This window comes from Peromyscus leucopus, chromosome 4, assembly GCF_004664715.2.
Source record: "Peromyscus leucopus breed LL Stock chromosome 4, UCI_PerLeu_2.1, whole genome shotgun sequence".
Classification (NCBI taxonomy): domain Eukaryota; kingdom Metazoa; phylum Chordata; class Mammalia; order Rodentia; family Cricetidae; genus Peromyscus; species Peromyscus leucopus.
In genome coordinates, this window is record NC_051066.1 from 13,683,660 (window position 1) to 13,696,952 (window position 13,293).

General features: G+C 52.1%; 1 protein-coding gene across 1 annotated transcript; it reads left to right on the plus strand.

The window, feature by feature from the left end:
• Positions 1 to 50: 50 nt before the first annotated feature.
• Inpp5e (inositol polyphosphate-5-phosphatase E) lies at positions 51 to 12,628 on the plus strand. The gene is made up of 10 exons (XM_028868824.2): positions 51 to 1,640; positions 6,713 to 6,836; positions 7,269 to 7,366; positions 8,064 to 8,188; positions 8,582 to 8,701; positions 8,987 to 9,094; positions 9,595 to 9,756; positions 9,825 to 9,940; positions 10,514 to 10,650; positions 11,118 to 12,628. Exons 1-10 carry the CDS (start codon positions 817 to 819, stop codon positions 11,248 to 11,250), a joined length of 1,947 nt encoding a protein of 648 aa, XP_028724657.1. The 5' UTR covers positions 51 to 816; the 3' UTR covers positions 11,251 to 12,628.
• The last annotated feature ends 665 nt before the right edge of the window (positions 12,629 to 13,293 follow it).

A 13,293-nucleotide genomic window follows, 5' to 3' on the forward strand; every position in this document is an offset into this window, starting at 1 on the left:
TTAAGTGTGGCCAGAGCCTTGGGCTAATGTCACATTGGGCATGGTCTGTCTGGATGGGGTACAGCCTCTGTCGAACAGGGCGTGGCCTCGTGGGTGTGGCTTCCAGGCAAGGGGTGTGGTCCTCCAGCCGCCAGGGGCCGCTGTGGGCGGCGGTATGATCTTTAGCCCGGCGGTTCGCCGGGCAACCACAGAGCGGTTCCTGGGCCAGGGTGACCACTAGGCTGAGCTGTGGCGAACCCTGGGCGGGGGCCGGGGCACGGGGCAGCAGTCGTTGTTCCAGCCGCCACCGTGACTGGGCTAGCCCCGCCTCCCCCAGTGCCGGGCCTGGCTGGATCGGACCAGGCGTCGGACGGCGGGTCTGCGACCGAGCGAAGGGCACAGGTGAGCCTAGGACGCCGAGCGCGCTGCCCTACTCTGCCACAACTCTGCCACAGTCGGGTGGAGGGCTCTCCCAGGGTGTGGGACAGGCTTCTACAGCTCCAAGGAGGAAGTGCAGTCCCGACCTCCTGGTACCTGTACCTACGAGGTCGCTTTAAGACCAGCAAGCTGGCTTCAGGGAGCTAAGAGAGACTCCGAGAGATTTTCCGGATTTCCTCAGGCATCTATGAGAACTCAGGACTCCAGCCATGCAGCCACAGGCCCTGCTCCAAAAGGACCGCCCCGTGCCACAAAGGGAGCCACCCGATTTTTCTTGGCATCCTGCTGGTGACCTCTGACGTGCATCCTTGACAACAAGAGTTTTGTTAACCTCCCAGAGAGGATCCCTTTCTTTAGGAGGGCCAGACTGAGTGGGTGAGGGCTGGCCAGGTTCGGACTATGCCATCCAAGTCAGCTTGTCTGCGTCACACGGAGGTACCTGGGCAGCTGGAGGGCAGAATGCTCCAGGGACAGCTTCCAAATACAGACAAGAACCTCACCCCAACACCTGGCTCCCTATCAGCCACGGACCCTCAGGGTTCAGAGACAAACCCCATGCCTCCTTTCAGCATTCCAGCAAAACCAAGCAACCAGAATCCACAAGCTAAGGCAAACCCCATCACCCCACAGCTACCTATGAGACCCAAGTTGGAGCGAACCCTGTCCCTGGATGACAAGGGCTGGAGAAGAAGGCGTTTTCAAGATAGTCAGGATGATCTGACAGTCCAGAATGGGGCCAGTCCTTGTATGGGCACCATGCAGGACTCTGTTGCCCAGTCTCCTGCCTGCAGTCGGCCCCTACCCTGCCTCAGCACGTCCTTGCAGGAGATTCCTAAGCCCCGAAGGGCCACAGGCAGTGAAGGAGGGAGCCCATCCTTGTGGAGTGACTGTCTCCCTGGAATGATCAGCACCTCCTTGGACCTCCTGCACAGAGAGGCCACCCCAGGTGGGGGCTCCCCCAGGTTGGCAAGTTTGCATGCCGCACACACACCACCAGCCATGGACCTCAACATAGCCTCCAGCTCCCTGAGAACAGCAAACAAGGTTGACCCTGAGCATGCCGACTACAAGCTCCGCATGCAGACCAGGCTGGTCAGGGCTCACAGCAGCCTTGGCTCTAGCAGGCCCCGGAGCCCCTTGGCTGGTGACGATCACTCCATTCACTCAACCAGATCTTCTTTCAGCCTTCTGGCCCCCATCCGCACCAAGGACATCAGAAGCAGGTAGGATTCTTGGAGGGAGTTTCTAGGAGCTCTGGGGCTGTCATCCAGAGGCCTCTGTCTAATCAGGCCAAGGGCAAACTGAGCCAGGCATTGGTGGCTCATGATTGTAATCCCAGCACTTGAAAGGTAGAGGTAGGATAATCACGAGTTCAAAGCCAGCCCTAGCCTGAGCCGCCACCATCTATATATGCAGATAAATGAAGAAGTCAAGCTGCACAGGGCCATGTGAATAGATTCCAGTAGAGCATGCCTAAGACTTGGAAAATAAGACAGGACTCCCATCCCCTCTCAGACATTATGCCTTTCTCCTTCTGTGTATCCTTCCAGAACCTTTCCTTTGTGGCTCAATGTCATCCACAGACACTGCGAATCTGTAAAATAGATCATTCCTTATATAGGCAGAGGAGAGCACACCCATCGTGCTATCGTTGCTCCTGTAGTTTGTACTTCCATGCATCCTCCTGGGAAGCCTTCTCGGTGTCTGAATTGGTCCCTCTGTTTTTTCTGTGTAGAGGGTCACAGGTTTCTTTAGCTGTACTATTATTTAACCACTGTCCATGAGGCACACTCAGGGGCTTCTTAGTGATGCCTGAGGGAGGGTTGAGCGCTGTCCTATCACACTTTCGGCCACAGGTCAGCATTTTACCAGGACATTTAGATACCAGTTAACCTACTGGACCAAGTGACATCCCAGGAGCCACTTACAGGGACAAACGACAGGCTTGAGTAGTTTACCTTATGCTCTTGGGAGAGCATCCACACTGTCTAGAGCCACAAAGTCTGGAGTGGAGACTTGCTAATGTCCACTGAGGCCTCTCACCTGCCACACAACATCTCAGGAATGTACAGGTCCTCTGCTTCTTGTGCTTGGCTTTCTGACTCCAGTAATTAACTTGTATCATCTTACACGGAAAAGAGCCTGGGTGCATCCCAAGATGAGCCCTTTCTGCCTATGACTTCCCAGTGCTGGCTCCCCTCTTCTGAGTCCACAAGCCACATCCACCACTGGGGGCACAGGACCAGAGCATGGCCTATCCAAATCTGGAGCCTTCTTTCCCAAGCTGGTCCCCTTCTGGGGTCTTGTTCTTGACCCGTAAGGTGATCCTGCCTATATTCCTCCCACAACCATGTTTGGAGTCTTAGGGTGGGTGGGGAAGTGAGAGCAGGGAGAACCTAGAGATGGCTCCTGCAGTTGTTTCCAGGAGCTGCCTGAACAGGTTAGAAGGTTTCATACAAGAGACCTTGAGGCAGAAATCTGGAATGAAGTGTCATCAGTGCTGCTTCAATCTAGAGGGCCAAAAGATCTTTCCTTTCCTCTGAGAGTGTAGTTTCTGCCTGTGTCTCCAGATGGTCACTTCTAAGTTTCCCAGTCAGTGACTCCAGTCATGTTACAGGGCCCTCTTCTAGAGATGCTTCCATACTTCTACACAGAGTGCAGAAGAGAGCCGCATTCTGGGGTTGGAGGGGGTGCCATTCAGTCCCCTTTAGCTGCTGAAGGTAGGCCTTACTCCCAGCATCAGTAGGCAGCCCTGCAGGTATGGCCCTCTATGCCACGCCTCTTCACCAAGCCTGGCTCCTCCTCCACAGGCCCTGGTGCCCTTCTAGCACCTCTAGTTCAGTAGGCCAGCAATCCTTTTAATTATTTAAAATATTTAAATATTTTTATTATTTTTAATTAGGTGTAGGGTATGTGTCTGCATGTGGGTATGTGCATCAGAGTACAGGTGCCTGCAGAGATCAAAAGTGTTAGATTCCCTGGAGCTAGAGTTACAGGCAATTGTGAGCTGTCTGATGTGAGTGCTGGGTACCAAACTTGGATCCTCTGAAAAAGCAGCAAGCACTCTTAACCACTGAGCCATCTCTCCAGTCCCGCGGGGGTCTTTTTTAAAAAGTACCATTTCTACCACATTCAAAGCATTATTATTTGCAATGCCTAGGAAGTGAAAGTAAGTCTGAGTAATATCCATGGGTCCCTGTTGCATCACTGGGAAGTGATGGAGGAGGGGCTGTAGCAGGCTTTCTTGAACCACCAGACCCCAAATCATGACACACTCATTATTAATTATGAAAGCTTGGCATTAGCTTAGGCTTGTTTCTAACTAGCTCTTATAACTTAAATGAACCCATTTCTATATCTGTGTGCTGCCACGTGGCTCGTGACTTTTACCTCTCCTGCCTGTCCTGCTTCTTTTCTATCTCCTCTGTCATCTCTCCCTTGCGTAGATTCACCTCTTCTTTCTCTCTGCCCAGAAGTCCCACCTAACCTCTTCCTGCCTAGCTATTGGCCATTCAACTCTTTATTAAACCAATCAGAAGTCGCCTTGGCAAAGACACATCTTCACAGTGTACAAAAAAGATATTCCACAACAAACAAGGGACTTTGTCCAGTTCTGCCTCACACCTTACCACTCCAGTTTGTGGGAGTTAGTTCTTTCCTACCGTGTGGGTCCTGAGAATCAAACTTATACCATCAGGTTGGCGGCAAGCACCTTTACCTACCGAGTCATCTCATCAGCCTAACCTGCCACTTTGTGTGTGTGTGTGTGTGTGTGTGTGTGTGTGTGTGTTGTGTGTGTTTGTCTGTGAAACAAGGTCTCACTATATAGACCAGGCTGACCTTGAACTCATAAATATCTACCTCCTGGGATTAAAGGCTTCAATGCCACTTTTCCCCAGAAGATCTGGGGTGCCCTCCCCTAAGTGGGTTGGGAAGAAACTGTGCTCCTAAGGCTGGTGACAACAGTGAGCTCCCGTCCTGCTGCTGTCCAGTCATGTTCTGTAGCCACCTGGACAAACTGTGTGGCTCTCTAGTTTGGAGGAAGCAGAGTCAGCTTGTTCAGAAGGGCGTGGGGCTTAGGTGCTAGTGACTGAAAGACTAGTCCGTGTCTACCCTTTGCTCAGTGGTCCTTTCCTAATGCTGCTATATGACTTGGGAATTTGCTCCACCCCAACTGGTATGTGGACCCAGCTAGCACATTAGTGACTTTGACTCATCAGCTTAGAGGTGAGATCAAGATCACTATGACAGCCCAGTCTCCATCCTGAAAGTGTACAGAACTGTACCATTATGATGTTCTGTCCAGTGGGGTTCAGGAGCATGGGTTCTGGCTTTAGTTGGCCATTGTTCTTAGGGACTTGGTTATAATTTGATCTTCAGAGGAACATGGGTTTGTTCATGTATTCTTTTTTTTATTTTTTATTTTTTTTAAGATTTATTTGTTTATTATGTATACAGTGTTCTGCCTGCATGTTCATGCCTACACGCCAAAGACGGCGCCAGATCTCACTTCAGGTGGTTGTGAGCTGCCATGTGGTTAATGGGAATTGAACTCAGGACCTCTGGAAGAACAGCATCTTAACCTCTGAGCCATCTCCCTAGCCCTTGTTCATGTATTCCTCCCCCCCCCCCCCAGACAGGGTTTCTCTGTGTAGCTTTGTGCCTTTCCTGGAACCCACTTGGTAGCCCAGGCTGGCCTCGAACTCACAGAGATCCACCTGGCTCTGCCTCCCAAGTGCTGGGATTAAAGGCGTGCGCCACCAACGCCCGGCTGTTCATGAATTCTTAACAAGTTTGGCAAAACAGTAAAGTAGGCTAAGCATTGTAGAGCTTACCTTCACTCAGCTACTGGGAGACAGAGGCAGGAAGATCTCCAGTTGAAGGTCAGCCTGAACACAGCAACACCTTGTCTCAAAACAAAATAAACAAACAAATTGAAGATAGCCCAGGCTGTAGCTCAGAGGTAGAGGGCTTGCTTAGCATGCATGAAGCCCTGGGTCCATCTCTAGCATCACCAAACATAGGGGTGGGGAATGGTCAGAGAGATGGCTCAGGAGTTGAGAGCACTCGCTGTTTTCGCAGAGGACCTGGGTTTGGTTCCCAGCACCCACATGGTCACTCACAATCATAACTCCAGTTCTAGGGGGTCTGATGTTACCTTCTGACTTCCAAGAGCACCAGGCATGCACATGGTGCACATACACACGTGCAGGCAAAACACTCATACACACAAAATAATGGGGGGAGGGGTTTGTTTTTTTGTTTGGTTGTTTGGTTTGGTTTTTTGAGACAGGGTTTCTCTTTATAACAGCCCAGGGTATCCTGAAACTTACTTTGTAGACTAGACTGGCCTCGAAACTCACAGAAATCCACCTGCCTCTGCCTCGTGAGTGCTGGGACTAAAGGCATGTGCCACTACTGCCCAGAAGGACTTCATTTCTTAAAGGTCTGGAGAATAATGCAAACAAATCTAATATTTCTCAGTGTATGAAAAATCATGTAAGATTCGGGTTTTTTAATGATTATATTTCATTTATACATTTATATTTCATGTGTATTAGTGTTTTGCCTGAGTGTTGTCTGTGTGAGGATGTTAAACCCCCTGAAACTAGAGTTACAGACAGTTGTGAGCTGCCATGGGGGTGCTGAGAATTGAACCCAGGTCCTCAGGAAGAGCAGCCTGTGCCCTTAACTGTCTGTCTCTATCCACGGACTTAGCCTGTCCATCTCTCCAACCCTGAGATTCAGATTTCATGGCCCTTATAAACACATTTTTCTGAGCACACACCACACCGGTTTCTCTCCAGCCCGTTTCTCTCTAAGGGCTTTGGCACTCCTGTGCTGTGGGGATGGAGCTGAGCAATCGGACAGAGAGCCCGGCCCCCACAGGACTGTGTATGTCCTCTATCTCTGTACAGGGTGGCTGGGCAGGCCCGGCAGCACATGCTGCACACGTGTCCTGCGTAGGTCAGAGATTCATCACTGTTAGAACTGTATCTCAGCTTGACAGGTATGGCTTCATTCCACTGAAATCTGGAGAGGGACTCAAATCCGAGGGAGACGAGTGCCATGCTGGGTTATCATGAAAGTGGTGCTGCACTCCAGCTGAAGAAATTCCCCACTCCAGGGGTGACACTGACACCTGGTGTGGTCAGTGTCGTCCTCCGGGCTCACATGGCTTGTAGGACCGATACCTTCGGAGAGAGTGGCTCCAGAGGCACCTGTCCTGAGTGAAGGAACTTCTGGGTTGCTTTGGTGTCACTGAGGCTGGCTGCTCACTTGTCTCTTTTTGCAGGAGCTATCTGGAGGGAAGTCTTATGGCCAGTGGGGCCCTGCTAGGAGCAGATGAGCTGGCCAGGTACTTCCCAGACCGGAACATGGCTCTCTTTGTGGCTACCTGGAACATGCAGGGCCAGAAGGTGAGAGGGGCCACAGTGAGGTAAGGCAGAGGCAGCTAGACTCCATGTCCTTGGGAAACCTATCCCAAGAGGCCCCAGCACAGTCCACTGGTCACAACATAGGCATAAAGATAGGCAAGTAGGCTACCTCCGTCTCTGTGAGGCCTCATGAGGGACCAGGGTTGGGCATGCACCTGGGAGGATAGTCAAACTTGGCAGCATGCAGCAGAATCTAAGGTACCTGGTAAAGAAGGGCCCCAGACGGGGAGGTGGCAAGGGAACAAAGTATCTGACATGTCAAGGTTCCCTGGGAGACCAAACCCACAGCTGTGCACACTTCTCTTCGAAAAGAGGCTATCCTGTGACCCTCCAGAGGACTGTGCAGGGTCTTGCTCCTGCCCCAGACCCGAGGGAGCCTAGTGGCCTTGACTGTTTTGTGGCTCTTCACTGCAGGAGCTCCCAGCGAGCCTGGATGAGTTTCTGCTCCCCACTGAGGCCGACTATACTCAGGACTTGTATGTCATTGGAGTTCAGGAGGGCTGCTCCGACAGGTGAGGCACCACACAGCCTCCATATTGGAGCCTCCAGTGTCCTGTGTGGACGGTTCACGGAGACAAGACTATAAGCCTGAAGGGTGGCCCCTGAGGCCTCGTACAGACCGGAAACAGTGTGGGTTAGATGAGCAACCTCCATGCCTCACTGAGATGAGCACAACTAAAATCAGTAGTGTTTCAGGCTGGGTCTGCAGTTGGCCAAGGACGCACAGAAGCAGCTAAGATGCCTGGTTCATCCAGAGGCTCTGGGCTGCTGCAGTCTGGCCATCTATCCTGTGGCGTCCTGACTGGTTTCCCTGGGAAGTGGTCCCACAGCTATGTACTCCTCACTGCAGCTCATGGGGTTCCTTGGCCTTGCATGCTCTGGGAAAGGGAGCCTGTCCTCAGAGCCCCCAAGGAATGATGGGGCCCACCAGTGCCAGCCTACAGATCTCTGACAACTCACGTGGGTCTTGGGTGGGACTGGAAGTCTGCACATACCATCAGATCGAGGTCTTAGGACTGCAGCCAACCTGGAGGGTCCCACAGTGCACAAAGATGCCATTAGCCTGTCATTATTATCAGTACAAGATGTGGCCCAGTTGTGAAATGGGCCTAGAAATGCTTCCAGGGGCTTTCTGGGCAGCAGATGCGGGGAGGTGGCCACCTTTCCCATAAAGGCCATGCCCTCATATAACCTGCCTCCTTCCCACAGGCGGGAGTGGGAAACTCGCCTGCAGGAGACACTGGGCCCTCAGTATGTGCTGCTGTCATCAGCAGCGCACGGGGTCCTGTATATGTCCCTGTTCATCCGCAGGGACCTCATCTGGTTCTGCTCAGGTAGGTGCCACCATGGGGCTTCTCCCCGCCACTCCTCCCTCTTTCCCTGTGTGTGCGTGTACCGCAGAGCACATGTGGAGGTCAGGACCACCTGCAAGAGTGAGTTCTCCTTCCACCCTGAGTCATAGGGTTTCCAGGAGTGACATCTTGCTGGCACTTGCCATGGCTTCTGTATCTCCTGCTCTCAGGGCTTAGGTACCTCCACATGCAGGCTCTAATAACATGTGGACCCTGTCTACATATAGGGCCCCTCAAAGCACACTGCAAGCTCTCAGGCAAATGTGCACTCCGTGCCTGGGATCCAGCCTTTGAGGTTCCCATGTCTGAAAATACGCATGAGCACACCTACCGTAGCTGTGTCTGAAGGCCCTGAACCCTGTCCTTGCCCTGCAGAGGTCGAGTACTCCACAGTAACTACACGCATCGTGTCTCAGATCAAGACCAAGGGGGCCCTGGGCGTCAGCTTCACCTTTTTTGGCACCTCCTTCCTCTTCATCACATCTCACTTCACCTGTAAGTGTTTGCAAGCCAGTCATACAGTCCTGACACTGGCTTGTGAGCAGCTTCCTTTCCTCACAGGCCTCTGTCGGGGGGGGGGGGGGGGGGGGCAGTTACTCTGGGCTAGTAATGGGGAGCTTTGCCTGACACGCAGAACATTTTCTATCAGCCACAGTCGTCTGAGGCTGATAGAGCCCCACAGCAGGCAACTGGGCAGTAGTGGGGGACAGTCAGGGTGGGGGCAGTTTTTGGGGCAGGCTCTTCACAGCAGCTCAAGTGCCTACTCTGTTTATCTCATAGCTGGAGATGGGAAGGTAGCCGAACGGCTGCTGGACTACAGCAGAACCATCCAAGCCCTGGCCCTGCCCCGGAATGTGCCCGACACAAACCCCTACCGCTCCAGTGCAGGTGAGGGTTGCGGCTCCACAAGGCATTCCAGCACGTGACTGTTTCTGTCCCTTGTCCCCTGGCCGCTTAGCCGAAGCCATTTGGGAATCAAGAAGTCCTCACTACTGAAATAGCCACTGGGTCTGCAGCCGGGCATATGGGAGCCCACAGGGTCCAGTGGCTTGCCCAGGGCCATCATTGTTTGTCCGCACTCCTCACTGCGGACCATTTCCTGGCCCTCGCTGAGTTGTGAGAAGCTGATAGGATATGGCTAGCCTGCTGTTTGCATCAGGGCTGTCCTTTGCACCAGGACTACACAGCCACCTTCCCAATCCTCTATTGACCTTGGCTGTTCCCATCGCTAGTCTCTTCCTGGGAGAGCTGCTGTGATTCTGTGGGGAAGGGGATCAGACAAAGGAGGACCTATCACTTGACCTAGAGCCCATCCACTTGCTAGATCATAGCAGGGGAGGGGAGGGGAGGGGAGGCCAGCACCAACGTATTCTCCCACATGTGCCCAGGGGATGTCACTACCCGGTTTGATGAGGTGTTCTGGTTTGGGGACTTCAACTTCCGCCTGAGTGGTGGACGAGTGGCTGTGGAGGCCTTCCTGAAGCAAGACACAGAGGTGGATGTGCTGGCACTCCTGCAACATGACCAGCTCATCCGGGAGATGAAGAAAGGTGAGTGGCCTGGGGAGCAGCCCCTTAGGTGTGGTTCAGGACCCTCCCTGAACTCTCCTGTGTTGCAGGGTCCATCTTCAAGGGCTTCGAGGAGGCGGAAATCCACTTTCTCCCATCCTACAAGTTTGACATTGGGAAGGACACCTATGACAGCACCTCTAAGCAGAGGACACCTTCCTACACAGTGAGTGTAACCTTTGCCTGGCCTCAGGACTCCTGCCAACCATAGCTCACGGCAAACCGTGTGGGACTGGCACTCAGCAGCCAGCCAGGTTAGCCAGCCTAAAACTCAGCTCCAGGCCTGAGGCCAGTGACTGCATGCTCACATTTTATTGGGGGTGGAGGATAGTCTGAGTGTATTACAGGGCTAAGCTACGCCATCCATCCCTCAAAAGCAGGCCATAGTTGGATTCACACATAGCCGGGTTCATCTGCCTAGTCCTGGGAGAGGACAGGCGGGAGACACCTGCATTCTTGCCTGACTTTTTCACCAGACCTGGGCTCTCTCTGGCACACGGTAGCACCTGATGGGACCATGGGACATCCACGAGGCAAGACAGCCCCCACTGCTCTCAGAGGGCTAGAAGGGAACAGATGCTATCCACATAGGTCTTTAGATTCCTAACCGTAAGAGATCAGGAGTCAGTGGGGAGGGCTCCCTGAAACACAGCTAGGCCAGGGCTGCAGGCCACACCTTGCGGTAGAGGTACCTGCATCAGAATGAGTCTCTGCCCCTGCCTCACCATCTCTTCTGAAGGACAGAGTCTTATACAGAAGCCGCCACAAGGGTGACATCTGTCCCATGAAGTATTCCTCTTGCCCTGGGATCAAGACTTCAGACCATCGTCCTGTGTATGGCCTGTTCCGGGTGAAAGTGAGGCCAGGGAGAGACAAGTAAGTCTGTGTTCACCCCTCAGAGCTGGCTGGGCTTTGGGGGCTCTTGCCAATTTTGGATGGGATGACTTTTCTGGGAGGGGTGGCAGGCTTAGGTGTGGAAGAGCGTGATATTGTTTCATGCTGTAACACACCACGCAGGCAGGCTTAATATGAAGTCACTTTCATCTGAGCCTAGGTCCTAGCAGTTCTCAGGGGTTCCCTGTAATGTGCAGGTTGCTAACCTTTGGGGTTACACGAAGCAGCAGTTTGTGCTGTGACCTCAGGTTCTCTGGGGTTAAGCAAGCTCCTCTGGAGCAGTATTAACTTCACCTTTTTGGCACTTGCACACCCAGGGTTGTGGTTGAAGCTAGGGCAGCCTAGATGTGTGAACTGTAACTGTTGGACCGTGGCCCGTTCCGTATGGGGCTCAGGTGTGCAGCTGGTGAAGTTGAAGCCAGTTCTTCTAACAGGTCTTTCTTCCACAGCATCCCATTAGCCGCTGGCAAGTTTGACCGAGAGCTATACTTGATAGGAATTAAAAGACGGATTTCAAAAGAACTTCAGAAACAGCAAACAATGAAGAACCAGAGCTCCAGTGCTGTGTGCACTGTGTCTTGACGGTACCAGACAAGTACTGGCTACTGCAGCTTGGGGACCAAGGCCCTGGAAAGAGATTGGGCTTGTTCTTTGGTGCCTCTTGCCATGTTGGGGTCTAATAAACCATGGCTAGGGGCTCTCCTGCATTCAGTACAGACCCCAACCCTCAGGACAGAAGTGGGCTGTGGCCAGGCCATGCTTATCTCGGGGCAGGCCTCAGTTATTTATGCCATGTTCCCACAGGCACATGGCAGGGATTTGTTCTGAGTGGGACATAGACACCAAGCAGCAGCCTCACACAGAAGCTGTAGACAGAGTGAGGCTTGCCCCAAACTATCCCACAACAGCCCCAGCTTCCTGCCCTTGGCACTGTAGCTTTTTCAACCCTGTCCCTGTTCTCACGCCAGAGCCCAGGTTACAGATCTGTGTCCTAGCAGCCCTTTCCTCTTCCAGCGAGGGATCAGGCAATCTCTGCTAGCTTAGATTCACAATGGCCCTAAAACCTGCCAAGGCCTAGAATTCAGAAGCCAAAGCTAGTCACTTCTGGAGTGTATTTAGCAGGCATTTTGGCAAGTTTTGGGGTTCTACATCCTGGCCCCAGGCTCCCAACCTCCAGTTGATAGGGACCTCTCCTCTCCACAGCTCTATCAATTCATGGCTTTAGGAGCATCAGACTATTTGCTTTTGTGCTGCTAGCCCCAGAATAGCATTAGAGGTGATGTCACAGGGCAGCACCTTGCTGGGCTTCATTCCTTGAAGGCGGCTTAGAACTCCTCGTTGCTTTCAATCTCACCCCATCCCTGAGCGACATAGCCTTGAATGTACAGACACCTAGGGGCATGCATCCATTCTAGTCTTCTAAATAATTTATTTTTCCATATTTATATTTTTAAATAAATGCATATATTCAATTGTGAGCTCTCTCTGGCCAAAGACTGAACCTTGGAAACAGCAGTCTGCGTGCATCCCAGGGTTTTAAAGGGCAATGGAAATCAAAAGCAATTTTTTTTTTTGTTTTTTTTAAAGAGTTTAGTCCTGTGTAGTCCTGGCTGTCCTGGATCTTGCTCTGTAGGCCAGGCTGGCCTCGAACTCAGAGATCTGCCTGCCTTGGCCTCCCCAGTGCTGGGATTAAAGGCCTGTGCTGCCGCCTCCTGGCAAAGGCAGCAAATTTAGTCTCACCTGTCACTTGCTACTCAGCCCCATCCCAGGTCCTTCTGCTAGGTGTTGCCCCTGCTCACAGCCAGAAGTGGCAACAGCTGGAGAAAGTGACTACTTGGGGCTCCAGTGAACCATGGTAAAACAAGCTAACAAATGAGATAAAACTTGCCAGCATCAGCTTCTAGAATGTGGGATGTCAGCAAAGCCAAGCCTTCCTGCTTCAATAAACCATTCAAATGTACATGGAAAGTGCCAGAATGTCAAATCAGTGAACTGCAAACTCCCATTGGGAAGACTTGTGGTAACGAAGCTTGAAATGTCCCCATCTGTACCCCCTATGCCCCAAAGGCTGCCTTGGAACTTGTGACCTTCCTGCCTCAGCTGCCTCCACTATCCTGATTTGAGTGAGGTCTGAAGCTTCTCTTTTCTTTTTTGGGGGGGGAGGGGGCTTTCAAGGCAAGGCTTCTATGTGTAGACCAGGCTGACCCCTAACTCACAGAGATCCGCATGCCTCTGCCTCCTGCAGGATTAAAGGTGTGTGCTCCACTGCCTTTGGTGCTTCTTTGTGGTCATCCTCTGGCCCTTTAGAAAAGACTGAAGTAATCCTGAACATCTGAAGTTTGACTTGAGATGAAGAACATCAAGTCTTAGAGATAGGGGACAAAGTGCAGTGATGACCATTTCCGTTTAGACAGCCATTACATTTAGACAGGAAATTTCAGTTGCAAACATTTAAGCTAGTGTAAATGAGGTGGGAAACTAGAAAGTGGGCTTTGTAAATAATTGTGAGATCAACTGGATAGTGACTCATACTTGGACTCCCAGTAATTGAGGTCAAAGCAAGAAGATTACTGTGAGGCCGGCTTCATCTATATATTGAGTTACAGGCCAGCTAGGGCTAAGTAA